Source organism: Hylobates moloch, unplaced genomic scaffold (assembly GCF_009828535.3).
Source record: "Hylobates moloch isolate HMO894 unplaced genomic scaffold, HMol_V3 SCAFFOLD_8, whole genome shotgun sequence".
In the NCBI taxonomy this organism is placed as follows: domain Eukaryota; kingdom Metazoa; phylum Chordata; class Mammalia; order Primates; family Hylobatidae; genus Hylobates; species Hylobates moloch.
Genome location: NW_026652283.1, coordinates 37,548,461 through 37,569,224, shown reverse-complemented (window position 1 = coordinate 37,569,224; position 20,764 = coordinate 37,548,461). Strand labels below are relative to the sequence as shown.

General features: G+C 49.4%; 2 protein-coding genes across 3 annotated transcripts in view; both read left to right on the top strand.

Annotated features, from left to right (window-relative positions):
• The window catches only part of CLSPN (claspin), a 50,818-nt gene extending 37,808 nt beyond the window's left edge, over positions 1-13,010 (top strand). Inside the window, exon 25 of the mRNA XM_058443135.1 lies at positions 12,921-13,010. Coding sequence (XP_058299118.1) covers positions 12,921-13,010 — 90 coding nt within the window. The remainder of the gene's footprint in view (positions 1-12,920) is intronic.
• A 1,757-nt stretch (positions 13,011-14,767) lies between these two features.
• Positions 14,768-20,320, top strand: CUNH1orf216 (chromosome unknown C1orf216 homolog). 2 transcript variants are annotated; one of them, XM_058443376.1, is made up of 3 exons: positions 14,768-15,166; positions 17,217-17,387; positions 17,866-20,320. In XM_058443376.1, the coding sequence occupies exon 3, from the start codon at positions 17,871-17,873 to the stop codon at positions 18,558-18,560; it is 690 nt and encodes a 229-aa protein (XP_058299359.1). In that variant the 5' UTR covers positions 14,768-15,166; positions 17,217-17,387; positions 17,866-17,870; the 3' UTR covers positions 18,561-20,320. The 2 variants fall into 2 exon arrangements, with proteins under 2 accessions (XP_058299359.1, XP_032016120.1); XM_032160229.2 differs by lacking the exon at positions 17,217-17,387 and having other exon boundaries at positions 14,769-15,166.
• Positions 20,321-20,764: the final 444 nt, after the last annotated feature.

Here is a 20,764-nt window from a genome sequence, read left to right as displayed (position 1 = left end):
TTGAGCTCCTGGCCTCAAGTAATCCTCCCACCTTGGCCTCCCAAAATGCTGGGGTCACAGGCTCAGCCACCATGCCCAGCCTGTTACAGCTTTGATTTGCCTTTCTCTTTAGCTAAGTTTGTAGGTACTTCATTTTATCCATGGGTTCAAGATACGTGTTTTTACCTCTTTCTTTGAACTCTCTAAACAGTTCCCAAGGCAAGGTAGCCCTTGCTGGGCAAAAGAGAACTGAGAAATCCAGGGAGAAAATGGTTTCTGGGCTGGGCGCAGTGGCTCATGCCTGTAATCTCAGCACTTTGGGAGGCTGAGGCAGCTGGATCACCTGAGGTCAGGAGTTGGAGACCAGACTGACCAACAAGGTGAAACCCCGTCTCTACTAAAAATACAAAAATTAGCCAGGCGTGGTTGTGGCAGGTGCCTGTAGTCCCAGCTACTTGGGAGGCTGAGACAAAAGAATTGCTTGAACCTGGGAGGCAGGGGTTACAGTGAGCCGAGATCGCGCCACTGCTCTCCAGCATGGGCGACAGAGTGAGACTCCCTCTCAAGAAAAAGAGAAAGAAAATGGTTTCTGATTGAGGCTCCTGGGAGAAAGCACTCTTTGGAGAAAGAAAACTTGAGTCAAACTCTGGGTTACTTTTCCTTATGCCAGGATGGCTGTTCTAAAGTCAGCTAAGCCTTGATCTTGGTAACAAGATTGACATGGACAGTTTCCATCTGACCCATTATGCCCTTTGCCCAAAGCACTGAGCCAGCAGCATCAGCTACGTTTTAATGAAATTGAAGCCCCAGGACCTGCCACTATGGCTCCCAGGAGGACTCAGCTTCACTAGCTTGGAAATTACATATTTGGAGGGATGAGAGCCCATGAGTGTGGGAGATAGGGTAGGCTCAGTGTCAGTGTTTTTGTTTCTTCCTTGTTCCGTATGCTTGAGTAGGGATACATGGTATTAACCTCTTTAAACTGGTCTCTAATTTCATCTCATTAATTCACAGTTGCACAGCCATACTAGGGCCTCCCATAAACCATAAGATTTTATTCACCAAAGCTCTAGAGACAAGGTGCTCAGATCTCTGTGGCATCCCTCATTTTCTCAACTGCTTCTCTACAAACTTCTCCTCACTTTGAGAGTTTCTAATGCTCAGGCTGGAAGACTTTTTAGGGGGTGTTTTTGGTTTTTATCTCCTAGGGTTATGTCTAATCACTCTTGGGGCATCCTGTCCGGGATTTGTGCACCTAAGGATAGAGGAGAGTATTTCTGGGAGGAGTGTTCCCATGATACTATTCGATTATGTCATCCTTGAGGTGGTATTGTATCTTCTACCCTTATATCCTACTCATCGCCTGGCACACAGCCTGGAATGTAGTGGTGCCTACCACAGTTTGAATAAATAACACCTTTCAGAGCCTCTGTTTATAAAATGAGGATACTAAGTCATGGCTGTCTCAGAGTTGCTGGGGGGCTTCAGTTGGAAAATGTATGTCGGTGCATTATGTCAAGTGCCACTCTGTACGCATAAGAAATTGCCAGTAGCTCCCAGAAAAAAGAAATTCACCTCCTTTGAGAATGAAAGAAATTACCAGTATCACAATTATATCATATACCGTAGGCCACTTCTGAAAGGCCCATTGTTTCTCAAATATCTCAAACTTAACATGAAAATGTGATTTTCTCTAAAAACCTGCTCTTCCTCCTGTATTTGCCATTTCAGTAAAAGGTACCTCCATATATCCAGTCACTCAGACTGGAAATCTGAAGAGCATTCTTGACCCCTTCCTTAATCCTGTAATCAGACAATCTCCAAGTTCTGTTATCTCTACTTCCAAATTGCATCTTGAATCAGCTCATTTCTTCCAGCTCTGTGGCCAGCGCCCTGGTCCAAGATTCCAGTTTCTTTCCAGGGTCCTACCGTAGCCTCCTGACCTCCCCACTTCTGTTTTTGCTTCCCTTTCATCCAATCTGCACAACAGCCAGAGGCGACCTTTATGTAAATATAATTTGGAGGATGACACTTCCGTACTTAAAATCTTTTAATGTCTTCCACTGCACTCAAAGTTCAAACTTCTCATGGCCGATGCATGACATAGCTCTGCCTCCCAACCTCCTGTGTACTCTTCTTATGACATGCAGCCTCAGGAGCATCTGAAGTGTCTTCTTTTCCTGGAATGCCCTCCCCTACATCCTTCTTCTTTGTCTGACTAATGCATAATTCTCAAGGCGTTAGCTTAAGCCTAATTTCTTCAGAGAAGCCTTCTCTGACCATTAACACCCCTTTCTTTTTTCTTTTCTTTTTTTTTTTTGAGACGGAGTCTTGCCCTGTCGCCCAGGCTAGAATGCAGTGGTACGATCTCGGCTCACTGCAACTTCCGCCTCCCGGGTTCAGGCGATTCTCCTGCCCAGCCTCCCAAGTAGCTGGGATTAGAGGCGCGTGCCACTACGCCCAGCTAATTTTTGTATTTTTAGTAGAGATGGGGTTTCACTATGTTGGTCAGGCTGGTCTCGAACTCTTGACCTCGTGATCCGCCCGCCTCGGCCTCCCAAAGTGCTGGGATTACGGGCATGAGCCACCGAGTCCAGCCTAACACCCCTTTCTTAATTAGGTTACTTTTGTGTAAGTTTCCTATTCTTTTTTTTTTTTTTTTTTTTTGAGATGGATTCTTGCTCTGTCGCCCTGGCTGGAGTGAGTGCAGTAGCACGATCTCGGCTCACTGCAACCGTTGTCTCCCCCATTCAAGCAATTCTGCCTCAGCCTCCCAAGTGGCTGGGGTTACAGGCACGCACCACTACACCCGGCTAATTTTCGTATTTTTGATAGAGACGGGGAAGGTGTTAGCTTAAGCCTAAATTCTTCAGAGAAGCCTTCTCTGACCATTGCCACCCCTTTCTTAATTAGGTTACCTCTGTTTAAGTTTCCTATTCTTTTTTTTTTTTTTTTAATATGTATTCTCGCTCTGTCACCCAGGCTGGAGTGCAGTGACGTGATCTTGGCTCACTGCAACCTCGGCCTCCCGAGCAATCAATTCTCCTGCCTCAGCCTCCCAAGTAGCTGGGGTTACAGGTGCCCACCACCACATCTGGCTAACTTTTGTGTTTTTAGTGCCCAGCTAATTTTTGTATTTTTAGTAGAGATGGGGTTTCGCCATGTTGGCCAGGCTGATCTCGAACTCCTGACCTCAAGTGATCCAGCTACCTCAGGCTCCCAAAGTGCTGGGATTTATAGGATGAGCCACCTCACCCAGCCTTAAGTTTCCTGTTCTTTTGGGTCTGTCATCATGATGTGTTACCTTAATGTTTGTTGGGGCTTGCTTTCCCTACTAGACTGTAAGTGCTGTGAAAACAGACCATATCTGTTTTGTTGAAAAATGTATGCTTTGGGTAGCACCATGCCTGGCACATAAAATAATTCAATGAATTTTTTGAGCAATGAGTGATGGGAGGCCTGGAAGAGCTAATGGTGAAAAGCATAGGGCTGAATTATATACAGAGGAGCTTTCTAGTGTAGGACAGAAGAGAGGTGGAGAGCTTTAGTCCTTGCTCTTTCTGCAGCTTGTAAGCATCATGACTTTGGGTAAGTCAGTCTCTTAACTTTTTTCCTCAACTGGAAAATGGGGCTCATGTGAAATGACTTGGTTTATATGGTTAGGATCAAAGGTACAAATTAATGTGAAGTGAATGTGCATATTTAAGAGGCTGCACTAATGCAGGCTAACCCACTGCTGAGGAATGGGTAGAGCTGAGTGGGAAGGAGAAGCCAAGCCCCAACAAAGCTCCGTAGTGCACCCCTGGTGGCTAGCTATGTGCTGAGACTTGTTATAGCAGTAGAAATGGAGGCCTGCATGTATGCCTGGACTCTCTAGTGAACTGGGGAGATAGACATGGCTTGTGTATGGCTGGTGTCACCTCAGATTTTACCTTTTGAGACCAAGGTGCCTGGTTTCTGTCCCTAGTAGTTTTATCGTCTTGGTCTCTACCATCCACGTCCTTCCCATCCCCTCTTTTTGTCCTCTCTCCTCTCACCTTAAAGGTTTTTCATTTTCAGTTTATTGATTTAGTTCCTCCCTGTGGTGGGATTCATAATGGGAAAAGGGAGTCTGAAGTAGCTACAGCCTAAGGGTGATGGGAAGAAGTTGGGCTGGACACCTGAGTTCCTTCCCTTCATTTTAGAGAGAACCATAGTCCGCAGTATTCTTGATGGCTGGTGGGCTAGATGTAGGGCTGCAGAGGCAGCTCCCAGCTCCAGGCTGGAGAATTATTGCCTAGTCCAAGGGGTAGAAAGTGCTGGGGCAGGGTTGGGAGTGAGCCCGTGGTTTGGGTTTTTCAGCCCTCATGTCTTTTTCTCAGAGGCTGAGGGAAGGAAAAAGGCTGACTGCCCACCCTTCTGTTTGTTTGTCTTGTCTAATTTAACTTACGTTATTTATCAAAAAGACAGGTTATTTGGAAAACCAGATGGACCTAGGCAGAAATCATCTGGGTTTTCCAAACGTGAAAAATTAGGTTCTGGGGGCCCAGGAGGAAAGGCGTGTGTGTGTGTGTGTGTGTGTGTGTGTGTGTGTGTGTGTGTGTGTGTGTGTGTGTGTGTGTGTGTGTGTGTGTGTGTGTGTGTGTGTGTGTATGGTTGAGGGGAGGGTGAGGTTGAGTGAATGTCTCTGTAGTTAGACCCAGAAATTGTTCCATGACTTCCCAGCATACTCCCTCCTTCATTTTCCTTCAAGTTCTTTATGATTAGAATCTAAATGAGAAAATTAAAATCTTCATGTTGGTTGCTGGATGTCTTAATTGACCAAGGATGAGAACCCATCAGGGCTATAGACGAACAGCAGCTGACAGTTTTCTGTATCTTTCCAGCCCTCAGTCCCTTACACAGAGTGGGCAGGTTAGTGAGAGGTGTAGGGTACTGAGAGTTTTCTGAAGCAGAAACCTGTGCCTCTTGTCCCTTCAATGCTATTGTCCCAAAACAGTTGCAGCAAATATGGAGGTTAGACATTAGGGAAGAACTTACCATCTCAACCTTCTGATGATCAGATGGCTAAAAGAACACTGAGGATCCAGGGCTGTCTCTCCATTGACTATCCAGGGAAGGAGCTAGCCCAGTTTCCTTTTGGGCAATGGTGGCTTGCTCTGTAGCTACAACCAGGAATTTGTAAAGCTTGTGGTTTTGGGCCAGGCATGGTGGCACATGCCTGTAATCCCAGCACTTTGGGAGGTTGAGGTGGGGGGATTGCTTGAACGCAGGAATTTGAGACCAGCCTGGGCAAAATGGCGAAACCCCGTCTCTACAAAAAATACAAAAATTAGCTGTGCATGGTGGCATGCAGTTCCAACTACTTGGGAGGCTGAGGTAGGAAAATCACTTGAGCCTGGAGGTTGTGGCTGCAGTGAGCCAAAACTGCAGCATTGCACTCCAGCCTGGGTCACAGAGTGAGACTGTCTCAAAAGAAAAAAAAAACAAAACAAAAACCTTGTGGTTTTGTTACCTTGGGCAGCAACATTTTTAGGAAGGAATTAAAGCAGGAGGCTACTGAGGCATAGCTCTTGGCTGCCATAGAGGAAATGTTCTGGCTGAAAGCAGAAAGCAAGCCATCCCGTTCATACACATATACATGCACACACACAGAAGACAGCCAAGACCCTTTCTGGCCTGAGAAATCTTTGGCGGCAGCAATAGCACTTGTCCCATTGTGAATGGCATTTTTTTCAAAGTGTCATTGTACTGTGAAAGCTACTTAATAACTTGATCTCATCTGAATAATCTGAGTTAATACTAGCTTCACAGTTGTGAGGATTAAACAAAAAAATTTGTAAATTGTCTGCCTCAAGGCCTGGCACACAGTAAATCTCAACAAATGCTCATTGAATGAATGAATCCATGAATCTGAGCATTAAGGCCCCCCTCACCGTTTCCAGGGATCAGTGCATAACAGCCCTGGTAACAGACTTGTAGACTGTCCCAACTGAGCCTGCAGCTTGAGGCATGATCTAAACCTACTGTCCCTTTGACAAATATTTGATGAGTTATGGTGTGGAGGGTGGACCCTTCCATGAAGGCCTTGTTGGCTCAGCTGTTGGAAGCACTATGCAGACAGCCTTCCGGGGTGGGAATTGCCTCAGAGAGCACCTTGCCCAAGGTCAAGGATTAGCCCACATTCAATGGCAACAGGTGTATAAAGGCCCGGCCTTCTTAGCTCATTTTGGGTCAACTCTGAAGAGCCATTCTAGCTTCAAAGCTCCCTGTGGAGTTGGCTGAGGCTGTCACAGGCTTGTCTTGTAGATCAGCTTCTTCCGCTGCCCACTCCTGCTCATTCTCATTCTTCCACAGCTGTTGATCCCAAAGGAGGTTCTTAATAAACATCCGGCACATTAAACAGTCTCAGAGTTGGCTTCCTGGGAAATCCAAGCTATGAATGCACTAGTCCTGGTGGCCAAGCCTTTAGAACAACAAAGAACGGAGACTCCTTTGCAATGGATTTCCAGCGTTGGAGGTGTGGATACTGTCTCTTTATGCCCACCAGAGGGCAGCAGCATCCTAGCCACCTGCCATTCTGAGGCTCCAGGAGTGGTCTTGAAGCCTTTTTCCTGGCTACTTCACGCCCCACACCAGTATTGGGCAGGATCACCTCCCTTAAGGTGTTCACCCTCCTGACTAAAACAACAAAACGTTCTTAAACTGTCCAGGCCTTAGTTTTGTTAGTCTCAAGCTCCTGCACCACCAGCACTGAAGGCCAATCAGTCTTCCTACTGTGCCCCTTCCCCTGCTCCCTGGCTGGCAAGCTCCGTGCCTGGGATCCTCCACCTTTCACACTTACCACCCACAATAGATTTGTTTTCTGTGTGACAAGGTAATTACAAGCTTGGGGGCAGTAGGGCCAGGGGCCAGTCTGAGGATGGTCACTTCATTCTGGCTCTCCCTGTTCTGCTAACGGTATTGATTTTCAGTTTTATTTATTATGATGATGTGTGTGTGTGATCTGGCCCTGGTGACATGACATATGGAGGCAAGAGGGCGACAGCAAATTTCCTCTTGTCACAATTTGACTTCTTGAAACCGCGCCCCTCCCCCCCAACCACCACCCAGCATTGCTTATCTACAGGTTTTAGCATCTTTGCTTACCTGTCTTCATTATGTCCCCTCATTCCCAAAGATTTCTTAGAGATTCTTCTGGGAATTGGAGCCAGATGGATGTGGCTACAAGAAGGAGGAAAGGGTCTGGGAAGAAAAGCAAGAGCAGCAAGCACACCACCTTTTGTTAGCAGTCATTAACTCATCCAGCAAACATTTACTACATTCCCATCACTGTCAGTTACTTCTAGGCTAAGCTCCCCAACTCCCTGCTGGGGGCCATCCTGGAGACAGGTTTTGCTATGCACCTTTTTTTTTTTTGTCTGCATCTGTTTCTATGGCTGTGAAATGGGTGTGAGGAAAACCTGGCCAGGAAGCTTCCAGAGAGAGTGAGATTGAGTTTGGGTGCAACCAACTCAAAGAACGATGCTTGCCTGAACTTAAGGCTACTTAAGGCCTCCCGTAATGTAGTCTACTTCCTTACGAGGAACAGGAAGGGCAAGCTTGAGGCAAAACATTACAAGTGGGAGAGGGCACACTGAACTGCAATGATTGCCGTGGCAATCAGCCGAGGCTGAGGGCGATTTGTGGGGCCATGTTTCCCCAGCCTGCCTTCTCTGTGCGTGGCAGGAGAATGAATAAATCATTGTTCAGGGGCGGGATGCAGCTGCCGAGCTCCTCCCCTCGGCACATGCCCCGACTCCAGCTCCTCCATTGAGGGCTGCTGGAGCAGAGCGGTTTATACACCCAGCTCCCCAAATCCTATTGAGGCCTCCCCCTCCGCACGAGCCACCAGCTCCAAGCCCATTCAGGATGGCCCTTTGTGCTGGGGGTTAAGTGGTTACATGTGGGGGGCACCCAGAAAGGAACTGTCAGGCCTTGAAAGGCTGTGCTGATACAGTGCCCTCCTACTGATGAATGGGGTGGGTGGAGGAGAGGTGGGCGGCGGCCGGAGGGTGGGGTGGGGGAGAGGGCATGGGGATTATGGAGCCCACAGAGGCAGCTGCTAGGAAGGGGGTGGAACAGGCCCCGCCTTCTGTCTTTCCTCCTTCACTTCAGCTTCTCCGTCTAGCTCACTCCCTCTGTTGTGGGCACTGGATGATTAAGAGCCTTGGGACCTTGGATTTGGCTTTTCTGGTCTCCTGGTGACCGCTTGAGTGCACTGGAGAGAAAGAGTTTATATTACCTTTCATTCTTCCAGCAGCTCTGAAAAGACCTGTTTCTCCCTTTTCCCTTGGAAGGGGTGGGTGAGAAGGGGAACAGGGTCGGGGACAGGGGGAGGATTCATTTCCTAGGTTCATCTGGTGCAGTGGATTTGCAGCTGTGCCCTGCTGAACTTTAAAAGCTTCTCTGAAGTTCCCTCAGAACCCTTAGGTGGAGGGTTTAGGGGAAGACAGATCTCAAACTGGATATATTGGAAAGATTTTGTTGAGGAAAAGGAAATGACTTCAAGGCTCTAAAAATGCTTTAAAACTTCTAACTCAATGTACTGCCTTGTCATTTTACAGCTGGGAAAACAGCCAAAATGGAAGATAGGGGAATGGGCATATTTTACCTAAGGTAAACACATAGTGATTTCTTGATAGACTAAAGAGGCACTTTACCTTTAAGATGCAGTAGAGAAATGGATGAACAAAACAAGTAGGTCACCAGCTTCCTAGGCCTTCCTTTCCCAAGATGAACCAATTCTGGGGAATAATGTTCGTTCAAATCTGCCTTAAAGGCTCTTTGGCATGTCAAAGGTCCTCTGGGGTTGTGCCTGGTCTTGGGAGCCCAAGTAACAATGTTCACCACTACGTTATTGAACAATTTTTAAGGCATATTATTTTATTTAGCCCGAAAAGGTTAAAATGATTTGATTTGCCTAAGTTCCCAAAGCCATGTGGGGAAGTTGACAGATGATGTGACCTCAGGAAGAGAGAAGAAAGCAGGTTAGCAACGTAGTTTTTAATCCAGGATTGTGCTTTGTTCTGATATGGAAACTCCGAGGGCTTCCTCAGTTATTTCCCTGCTGCCCCCAGGATGGAGCCCAAGCTCCTTGGGATGGTGTCAAGAATTTTCACAACTGGGCCAACTTTATCTTCTAGCTTCACCTTACCTCCATTTCCCACCGAGCTTCTAGCTTCACCTTACCTCCATTTCCCACCGAGCTCCAGCCACACTGGCCTACGGGGTGTTTGCTGAACTCACTCTGAAAATACAGTCTCCTATGCCTTCTCTTGCTTTCTCTTGATGAGCTCTTATTCATCCCTCAAGGCCTGGCTCAAATATCACCTCTGTGCTAGCTGGGTGTAGTGGCTCATGCCTGTAATCCCAGAATGTTGGGAGGCCAAGGTGGGAGGATCACTTAAGGTCAGGAGTTCGAGACCAGCCTGGGTAACATAGCAAGACTCCCATCTCTTAAAAAAAAAAAAAATCACCTCTGTGAAGCCTTTCCTTACCCTTTTTTGGGCTTACTACTTTTGCCTCCTGGCTCTGTTGCAGGGCTCATTACATTGTTGTAGCCCATTCTTCTGTCTATTCCTTTTTTTTTTTTTTTTTTTGAGACAGGGTCTGGCTCTGTCACCCAGGCTAGAGTGCAGTGGTGCGATCTTGGCTCACTGCAACATCTGCCTCCCAAGTTCAAGCAGTTCTCCTGCCTCAGCCTCCCAAGTAGCTGGGATTACAGGCTTGTGCCACCATGCCTGGCTAATTTTTGTATTTTTAGTAGAGACGGGGTTTCACCATGTTGATCAGGCTGGTCTCAAACTCCTAGCCTCAAGTGATCTGTCCGCTTCGGCCTCCCAAAGTGCTGGAATTACAGGCATGAGCCAACACACCAGGCCTTCTGTTTCCCTTTCTAAACAAGGAGCTCCCCAAGACCACGACCGGTTCTGATTATGCTCTGAATTCCCAACAAAGTACCTGGCACAAAGTAAGCACTCTGTAACTGTATGATACATGTAAATGAATGGGTGGGAAGGGACAAGGTCTTTGAAGCTGAAACACCTTGATCTTACCCACCCCTTTCTTCCTGAGAATACTGACATTGAGAAATTATCCACCTATGAATAACCCTTAGGCCTGTCCTAGTTCCTGGATGAGAAATTCATCTCATCTTCTCTGGTCTCCTTGCCTGACACCCCAGGCCCTGGGACCTGGATCTGGCTACTCACTGCTAGCCTCTCTTGGCTCTGACATCTGTCTGTTTGCCAAGAGGCTTACCCACTGTCCATCATTGGGTCTTGATGGCATGGCCTTTTGCAAAGCCCTGTTCAGGCTGATACTGGCCATCTCTGGAGATTTCTGCGTCCCTGCCACTTAAGTCCCTGGCATGTATGTGGGTAGGTGAACCCAGCCACAGATACCCTTTCACTTGGGGGTGAATTATTCTCTGGTGTCCTCACTGGAAAAGCCTCTGGTGAATGAATAACAGGCATCTCTATAGCTGCTTTTTTGTCTTCCTGTGGACATGGACATCCCTGCATTTGGAGCTTTTTTTTCTTCAGGCTTTGAGCTCTGAAAATTATGCAGTGACCAGGACTGCTGTGTGAGCACTGACTGTATTAATTATACAGTGCTAAAGTATTCCATACAACACTGCCCTTGATTAACAAAACAGGCTACAGGCTGGGTGCGGTGGCTCACGCCTGTAATCCCAACACTTTGGGAGGCCGAGGTGGGCAGATCACTTGAGGCCAGAAATTTGAGACCAGCCTGGGCAACATAGTGAAACCCTGTCTCTATTAGAAATACAAAAATTAGCCAGGTGCAGTGGCACACACCTGTAGTCGCAGCTACTCAGGAGGCTGAGGCATGAGAATCACTTGATCCTGGGAGGCAGACGTTGCAATGAATGGAGATTGCACCACTGTACTCCAGCCTGGGCAACAGAGTAAGCCTCCGTCTCAGGAAAAAAGAAAAGAAAAGAAAGAGAGAGGCTACGATCTGACTTCCTTCAAATGAATTCACTTGACTTAGCAGGTATTGTATTATTTAGGAATAACTAGCTTTAGGCCAGGTGTGGTGGCTCACACCTGTAATCCCAGCACTTTGGGAGGCCAAGGCGGGCAGATCACCTGACGTCAGGAGTTTGAGACCAGCCTGGCCAACATGGTGAAACTCTGCCTTTACTAAAAATACATTCACCCAGTGGTGGGCACCTGTAATCCTAGCTACTCAGGAGGCTGAGGCAGGAGAATTGCTTGAACCCAGGAGGCAGAGGTTAGAGTGAGCCAAGACTATGCCACTGCACTCTAGCCTGGGTAACAGAGAGAGACTCCATCTCAAAAAAATAAATAAATAAAAGGAATAACTAGCTTTTTAGAACAATGGAATTGATGACTCAGCTATTCCAGGCTGGGGTGCTGCCCTGCAGAGCACGGAATAGTCTTTATTTATTTTATTTTTATTTTTATTTTTTTGAGACAGGGTCTTACTCTATCACCCAGGCTGGAGTGCAGTGGCGCGATCTTGGCTCACTGCAACCTCTGCCTCTTGGGTTCAAGCGATTCTCCTGCTTCAGCCTCCTGAATAGCTGGGATTACAGACACGCACCACCATGCCTGGCTAATTTTTGTATTTTTAGTAGAAACGGGGTTTCATTATGTTGGCCAAGCTGGTCTTGAATTCCCAGCCTCAAGTGATCCGCCTGCCTCAGCCTCCCAAAGTGCTGGGATTACACGTGTGAGCCACCACACCAGGCCCAATATAGGCTTTAAATCAATGTATATAGCCGGGCGCAGTGGCTCATGCTTGTAATCCCAGCACTTTGGGAGGCTGAGGTGGGCGGATCACGAGGTCAGGAGATCGAGACCATGGTGAAACCCCGTCTCTACTAAAAATACAAAAAATTAGCCGGGCGTGGTGGCGGGCGCCCGTAGTCCCAGCTACTCAGAGAGGCTGAGGCAGGAGAATGGTGTGAACCCGGGAGGCGGAGCTTGCAGTGAGCCGAGATTGCGCCACTGCACTCCAGTCTGGGCGACAGAGCGAGACTCTGTCTCAAAAAAAAAAAAAAAAAAAAAATCAATGTATATAATGCTTTGTCCTTTGTGGCCAGAATGCATAGGAAGAAGAGGTAGCGGTGGTTGTGGCACCTTATATGATTTACCTAAGGACTAAGAGTTTTCTTCCTGTCTCTGAGATTCTGGGTATTGCAAGTCAGAAGGTGATAGCATGGGCCAGGCACGGTGGCTCACACCTGTAATCCCAGCACTTTGGGAGGTCAAGGAGGGCGGATCATTTGAGGTCAGGAATTTGAAATCAGCCTGACCAACATGGTGAAACCCTGTCTCTACTAAAAATACAAAAATTAGCTGGGTGTGGTGGCACGCGCCTGTAACCCCAGCTATTCGGGAGGCTGAGGCAGGAGAATGGCTTGAACCTGGGAGGCGGAGGTTGCAGTGAGCTGAGATCGCACCACTGCACTCCAGCCTGGGTGACAGAGTGAAACTCTGTCTTGGGGAAAAAAAAAAAAAAGATGGTGATAACATCATGGGAGGAATGTTTCTAACCAAGAAACACAAAGATGATTCCCTGGGATTTCGGCTCCTGGTAGCACTAGAGGAATAGGAGAAGGGGGTGGTCACAGTGTAGACTGGACTGATCATGGCTATCAAGGAGAAAGGGAATTACTGCTACCTAATAAGAGTTGAGAGGTACGTGAGTGGAACCCAGAGACCCTGGGGTCACCACCTTGTGCTATTGTATTAATCAGCATTCTTTCGATTGTCGGTGAAAGAAATTCCACTCAAGTTAGGCTTGGCAAAATAAGGCATACAAAACTATAAATTTAGATGCAGGAAACAGGGTCTGCAACATTATCAGAACTTCTGTCTCTCATCTCTGTTTCTTCCCTATCTCATCTTCCTTTAATTTCATTTCAGAAGATCCCAGAGAAGGACTCTGACTGGCTCACCTGGAGTGGAGCTCCTATCCCTGGATTCTTCAGGCTTTCATTTGACCCACATGGTTAAGCTGGGAGAGACAGTCCAAAGAGAGGCGGAGAAGGGCTATTCTGGGCAGAACAAACAGTCGATGACTTTATGGCTCTGTGATCTGGGCAGAACTGTGCAACCCTAGATCACCAAAGCTGAGAGCCTTTAAGAGTGAGGATTTGGGCCAGGCATGGTGGCTCACGCCTGTAATCTCAGCACTTTGGGAGGCTGAGGTGGGTGGATCATGAGGTCAGGAGATCAAGACCAACCTGACCAACATGGTGAAACCCCATCTCTACTAAAAATACAAAAATTAGCTGACATGATGCGTGCACCTGTAATCCCAGCTACTCAGGAGGCTGAGGCAGGAGAATCGCTTGAACCCGGGAGGTGGAGGTTGCAGTGAGCCAAGATTGCGCCACTGCACTCCAGCCTAGGCGACAGAGCGAGACTCTATCTCAAAAAAAAAAAAAAAAAAGTGAGGATTTGGGTCACCCCAGACTGAAGGCCAGGGGAACCTGAAGTGGATAAGGGAAGGGAGAAGACTTAGGCCACAGGATCTGATGTAGAAATGGGGCTGACGTCTCCACCTGTATTTTCTTAGCTGGAGGAGTGTGCAAAGTTTGAATTACTTCTGCTTTCTCCTTCTTATTTCCTTTTCCCTCTTAAAATAGTCATCATAATCATAAAAATTTCTTTTCCGTTTTCCCTGTTTTTGCATATAGGATTTCTTGGTGTGATTTAATTTGCCAATTAGTCTCTAGGTTGCAGAATGGTGACTTGGAATCAAATTGAAACTGGAAGAGGGCACCTCATATATTAGGGTCAGCAATTACTGAACTCTGTTCTCTTTTATTCCAAACAGGGTCCCCAACTTCACATTTCCCCAGGGTGCAAAAGAGTGAGGGAGATCAAGCTTCAGTAGAGTGGAGCTCTGAGAAGAATCCACTGGAGTTTGGAACCCAGGACCCTTTTTTATCACGTTGTTCCTCCTCACCTGGGCAAAAGCACTGGTGCCCACTGTACAGGCATCATGGGTGGGCTGTGTCCTGCGGAGAGCTCCCGTCCTGGGTACAGGACATCAGCCCTGAGCCCTATCCCAGACTTGGATCTTCTTCTTTCTCTCTCTCTCTTTTTTTTTTTTTTTTTTTTTTGAGACGGAGTCCCACTCTGTTGCCCAGACTGGAGTGCAGTGGTGCAGTCTTGGCTCACTGCAACCTCCACCTCCCAGGTTCAAGCGATTCTCCTGCCTCAGCCTCCCGAGTAGCTGGGATTACAGGCGCCCGCCACCACGCCTGGCTAATTTTTATATTTTTAGTAGAGATGGGGTTTCACCATGTTGGCCAGGCTGGTCTGGAACTCCTGACCTCAGGTTATCTGCCCGTCTCGGCCTCCCAAAGTGCTGGGGTTACAGGCGTGAGCCACCGCACCCGGCCTCAGTGACTTTAGTCAAGTAAGCACAAAAAGGAATATATAATTCCAAATTGTGATAAATGCTATGAAGAAAAGTAACGTGCTCTGACAAAGGAGGGAACGAATGTGATCTAGGGAGTCAGAGATCTCTCCGAGAAGAGATCTGAAATAGGAGTAAGTTGAGAGGGGGAAGAGAATGCTAGACCACGTGCCAAAGCCGCGTGGCGGAAAGGGGCGTGCGGCAGGGTAGCTGCGGAGAGGGAGGGTAGAGGACGAAGCCAGAGAGGCAGACGGAGGGCAGGACGCGCAGAGCCCCGCGGCTGCCGCCTTAGGGGTTGTCCCGGTGGTGGGGAAGCCACTGAGGAGTTTAAAGCCGGAAGGTGGTGACTAATCAGATTTCACTTGAAAATGGCACGGTGTCTGCAGCGAGGCCAGCTGATGGGAAGGGCCCAGCGAATGCCAATAGGAGAGAGCACCGGACCTGGAAGGCCTGGATCAACGCGGCTCCGCGCGGGAGAGAAGCGGTTCCGGCGCAGGGGCCCGGCGCGCGGCTCCGCGGAAAACCGAACCGGCCCACGTGGGACCGGCAGCTCCGCCCAGCTGCGCAGACGCCGCCTGACTCCGCAGTCCTGGTGTGGGGCTGGGCGCGCTGCCCGGGAGCCCCGCACCCACGCCTGGACCGCGGAGACGCCCAGGCCGAGGAACCCCCAGCCCAGACACTAGACACCACCGGGGCCGGGCGGAGCCAGAGCCAGACGCGCCGGAGCGGGCGCCTCTAGGCCGTGAGTCCGAGTCTGGGGCCCGAGGCGGGGGGCTTGGGGCCCAGCCGCGGGAAGCTGGGAGTCACAGCGGCCTCCTTCGAGGAGACTAGGCAAGGATGGTCTCTGTCTCCTGGGGTGGTCTCCCACTCTCGCAAGGCCAGGAAAGGAGGCTGCCTCCTGTTTGGGTGGAGACCTAGTCCTGGGGTGTCGGGGTTCCCATTTTACGATCTCTGAGAACCCTGTGATCCCTAGCGCCACCCCTACCCCATCCCAGCTTCCTTCACGGCCCCATCCAAGTATAGGCAAAATAAAAAATTGGGGCGAGGGGAGATCTCTAGGCACCTTCCCACAAGCCTTGCTTAGAGGGCGATTAGAAAGGAACTGTTCCTACACCCTTCTCCCCAGGACTTCTGCCCATTGCTGGGGGTGGGGAGGGTCCATGCCACCTATGGAGCGCCTTCCAGTGCCGGCTCCACTTACAATATCCTTCCTCTTCATGCTCTTCAATTGTTCTAATCCCAGTGCTGTTTGGTAGTAGAATCCCTTTGTCAATTCAAACCCTAATTTTGGTTAGGAGCAGGTTATGGAGGAGAGAAGAGTGGTGTGGTATGCCCTCCCTCCAGGGCCTCAGGATGGAGCAAGCTAGGGACAGGGACACAAGATAGTGGCCGTGTTCCAGAGGCATTGGGAGGGAAGGGGGCAGGCTCAGAAAAAAAGCTTGTCACTGGGGAAGGCGGGGCTCCCTGGCTGTGGTACAAAAGGGAACCAAATCCAGCTCTTCCAGAACCCAGCTCTTCCAGCCCTGGGGAGTCGAGAGTAGATTCCTGAGCATGGAAATTCACTGCAGTCTCTTCTCCCATTCACTCACTTAGCAAGTACCTGTATGCACAGATGGCCTGGTTCAGGGCTCTATGCTGGCTGACTCTGGGGAATATGATGGAGGATATATATATATATATACACACACACACACATGCAGGAGGTCCAAGCCAGATTACAAACTGCTATTACAAGATCATTACCACAAACCAAAAATGCCAGTTGAATAGACATTCACTGATCGTCCACCATGTATGCCAGGGACAGACGCAAAGTTGGATAAGACAGTGTGTACCCAGGGCAGTGGGGACCCAGAAGAAGGCATAACTAACCGTGCTTGTTCATGTAATATTGATTGGGGCAGTATCAAGACGGCTTCAGAGACATGGGGACATGGAAACATGGGGATATTACAGCTGATTTTGAAGTACAAAAAGGAATTTGCTGGGTGGAGAAGGGAGGAGCTTTGAGGGGAGGAGAGAGGAAGGATATTGTAGGCCAGGAATACTGTAAGAAGAACAATGGTGTGTTTTGAGATCTCTGGGCAGTTTGCTATGATGGGAGGGGCAGAGTGGCAAGAGGCAGGTATGAAGGGGTGAGCAGGGGCCAGATCAAACAGGGCGTTGTAGGCCAGGTAGAGGTTTAGCAGGAATTCAGGGAGGGCATTCGGAGTGGTGACAAGTGAAATTTACATTTTTAACTGGAGGCAGAGAGATCAGTGAAAAGGCCGAGACAATAATCCAGGTCAGAAATGGCCTGGAAGAGGAAGAATGGTCAGAATGTGGTTATTAATGAGATGGGAGAAGGAAGGATAGTGAGGAGCCCAGGATGCTCCCAGCCTTCTGGATGGAGGACGGAGCCATCTTGCTGAGGATACTGAAGGAGAGCTTGTTTGCTTATGTAGAATTTTGGCGGGGGGCGGTGGTGGAGGGGGATGATGTCTCACTCTGTCACCCAGGCTGGAGTGCAGTGGCGCAATCTCGGCTCACTGCAACCTCTGCCTCCTGGGTTTAAGTGATTCCCCTGCCTCAGCCTCCCAAATAGCTGGGATTACAGGTGCCTGTCACCACGCCTGGCTAATTTTTGTATTTTTAGTAGAGATGGAGTTTCACCATATTGGCCAGTCTAGTCTTAAACTCTTGACCTCAGGTGATCTGCCTGCCTCGGCCTCCCAAAGTGCTGGGATTACAGGTATGAGCCACCATGCCTGGACTGGTTATGTAGAATTTGAGGAGCCTATGGTTGTTTGCAGGGTTGGATAGCAGTTAGATCTGGGCTGAAGACAGATCTGAGAGTCACCAGCATATGATGGTCCTTGAAGCTACAGCAGAGAATGAGGTCCTCTGGAGAGAAATGCACAAAATCAGAAGACAGCCTCTGAGGACTGAGCAAAAACCCTCTGCAGGAGACTGAGAATGAACAGGTAGACAGGGAGGACGAAAACCGTGAAGGGAAGTGTTACCAGCGTCAAGAGAAAGGGCTAAGGCCGGGCGCGGTGGCTCACGCTTGTAATCCCAGCACTTTGGGAGGCCGAGGCGGGCGGATCACGAGGTCAGGAGATCGAGACCACGGTGAAACCCCGTCTCTACTAAAAATACAAAAAAAATTAGCCGGGCGTGGTGGCGGGCGCCTGTAGTCCCAGCTACTCGGAGAGGCTGAGGCAGGAGAACGGCGTGAACCCGGGAGGCGGAGCTTGCAGTGAGCAGAGATTGCGCCATTGCACTCCAGCCTGGGCGACAGAGCGAGACTCCGTCTCAAAAAAAAAAAAAAAAAGAGAGAAAGGGCTTGACAGGGAGTGGCCAGGCTCTTGTTTGCAGCCTTGTCCCTGCAGCTAAGTTGCCCTGACTTCAGGCACCCCACCCTGTCCTACTGTGACTCGGTCTCCTGCTTTCCCTTTACAGACTAGATGTTCGCCATCCAGCCAGGGCTAGCTGAGGGGGGCCAATTCCTGGGGGACCCACCCCCTGGAGTATGTCAGCCTGAGCTCCAACCAGACAGCAACTCCAACTTCATGGCAAGTGCCAAGGATGCTAATGAGAATTGGCATGGGATGCCAGGCAGAGTGGAACCTATCCTGAGGAGGAGCTCCTCGGAGTCACCCTCTGACAACCAAGCCTTCCAGGCCCTTGGATCCCCTGAGGAAGGGGTGCGCAGCCCCCCAGAGGGGGCAGAGATTCCCGGGGCTGAGCCTGAGAAGATGGGTGGTGCTGGCACAGTCTGCTCCCCTCTGGAGGACAACGGCTATGCCAGCAGTTCCCTGAGCATCGACAGCCCTAGCAGCAGTCCTGAGCCTGCCTGTGGGACCCCGAGAGGCCCTGGCCCTCCCGATCCCTGTCTGCCCTCAGTGGCCCAGGCTGTACAGCACTTACAAGCCCAGGAGCGCTACAAAGAGCAGGAGAAGGAAAAGCACCACGTGCACTTGGTGATGTACCGTCGCCTGGCACTGCTCCAATGGATCCGGGGCCTGCAGCATCAGTTGATTGACCAGCAGGCCCGACTGCAGGAGAGCTTCGACACCATCCTAGACAACCGGAAGGAGCTTATTCGCTGTCTCCAGCAGAGGGCAGCACCATCCAGGCCCCAGGACCAGGGCTAAGGGTGTGCCTCTACAAGTGTGCAAGGGTATATGTATATATTTGTAGGCATGTGTGAGGTTGTGCACTAGTAAGTACATAATTTGCTGGCATGATTGCAGGTAGGCATGAGTGTGTATGTGCTAACATGTAGGCTGGTGTGTGTAGGCATGTGTGAATAAGCATGTATAAATGAGCTTAAGTGTGCTGTGTGCACATGTGTACACACAGCTAATTTATCTGCAGACCTATATGTGAGCATGTAAGAGTGAACATATGTGTGTGTGTGTAGTATGTAAGAATGAGGAACTCTGTATGTGCATGTGTAGACAGGTACCCAGCAGTGTGTGTATATGTGCATGAGTGAGGAGGTATATGCAGAAGATGTGTGTGTCTATGAGTGAGTTTGTGCAGGCTTGTGTTAGGTGTATGTGAGGGAGCCTTTGTGTGTGCAGAGGTGCACATGTTTGGCCGCAGGCATGGAAGGTGTAAGGAGCATGTGTGTTTGCAGGCAGACTCATGAGCAGGTGTGTGCAAATATATATCCAGCTGCACTGTGGGGTGTCCACCCACACCTTGTGTTCCTCATGGCCTACCCTAGCCTTTCTTCTCCACTGGGTCCCACTGTTCCCTGGAGACAGAGGGCTAGCATGCTGTCATTTATCTGAGGGTTGTGGCTGACCCATTCTCCTGGGATTTCCCAGGCCACCTCTCCTTTCCCTTTCCCTCACTTAACCCAGACTTGCTCAGCTGAGGCTATTGTCCCTGATGTTGGCTTTGCTTGTAGGAGGTTTAGTGGCTGCTCTGGCCTGCCATGGAATTTTGGCTGCAATTTTGGCAGTGGGTGGAGAACTGGTATCAGGAAGGGGAACTGGGAGTAGTGATGAAGATGATGGTGGGGGTGGGGACAGAGGACATAGGGGACTGTCCCTCTTGAACTCTGCCTTTGGGCACATGGGAGATGGAGACAGGAGGGATGATAACAGTGGAACCCTGTGAAGAATAGGCGAATGGGAATTCTAAAATACCAGTTCCCAAACAAACCATCTCTCCATTGGAAAAAGAGCTGTTGCAAACCCTGTTCATTTAAGCTTCTGATGAAAAGCAATGTATGTTTATAAGCTTGCAAGTAACAGACAAGATGTTCCAAGGCTGATGAGGAAAATATCGCTTCCCTGTCTCTGCCTCTACCTTGCTGTTCCTCTCTGGCTTTAGCAGCATTGGATGTTGAATTGGTTTGGTTCATTTCTCTGAAGTCGGACTGTCAGGGGGAGCCAGAGGTTGGCTTTCTGGGATGGGAAGGAAATGCTTAGGATTTCCTAAGCCTCTGGAAATGCTTAGGATGCTGAATTTTAACCCCTTCTTTCACTGCATGGCCCTTCAAACAGGGATTGGCAGGCTCCGTGAGTTACAGAGTGGGTGAGTCTTGGAGAGAACCAACGACTAAGATAGCTTAGCTCTCTGCTTTGTTCTGGGGAGCCAAGAGAATGCAAGATCCTGGTGGGTGAGCAGTGGTATGAAGAGGGGACACTGGTGGGTGAACAGTGGCATGGAAGTCACTGATGCAGCCTCTGGCCCTCAGTCTCCCTATCGGCAAAGTGGGGGGCTCTTCCTGTCTATCTCTAAAGAGTTTCATCCCTGACAGGTGGATGAGTGAAAGATCCAGGGAGTGGGGGTGAGGGGTGGGCTCTGAAGACTTTTTGTCTGTAGCTCTTGCATATTGAGTGTGTAAACCCGGCCTCTGGACCAACTCAAGATGAATAAACTGGGGCAGAGAATTACATTTCTTGAGTATGTGTTTTGCTTCTACCTGTTGTCTGGTGGCCTCTTTTTCATACCATCTGAGCTCCCCTTTTGGGTAGGGTCCTGGACTAGGAGCTAGGGAGGTGGTTTTGGGGAAAGACACTGAAGAATTTAGACTGCTGTGCCTGGCGACCCAGTGGGGTGGAGAAGTCTCTCAGGGGCCTCCCAGTGTGACAGGGGAGACGTGACTTCTACCCTGAGAACCCCATATGGGATTGTCCTTGTTCTGTGTCACCTTTGGGCCTAAACGAATTGTGAGGGACACATACCATACACAGTCTCACATACTCAACTGTACCCTGGGCAGGGCACGGTGGCTCACACCTGTAATCCCAGCACTTTGGGAGGCTGAGACGGGTGGATCACCTGAGGTCAGGAGTTCAAGACCAGCCTGGCCAACATGGTGAAACCCTGCCTCTACTAA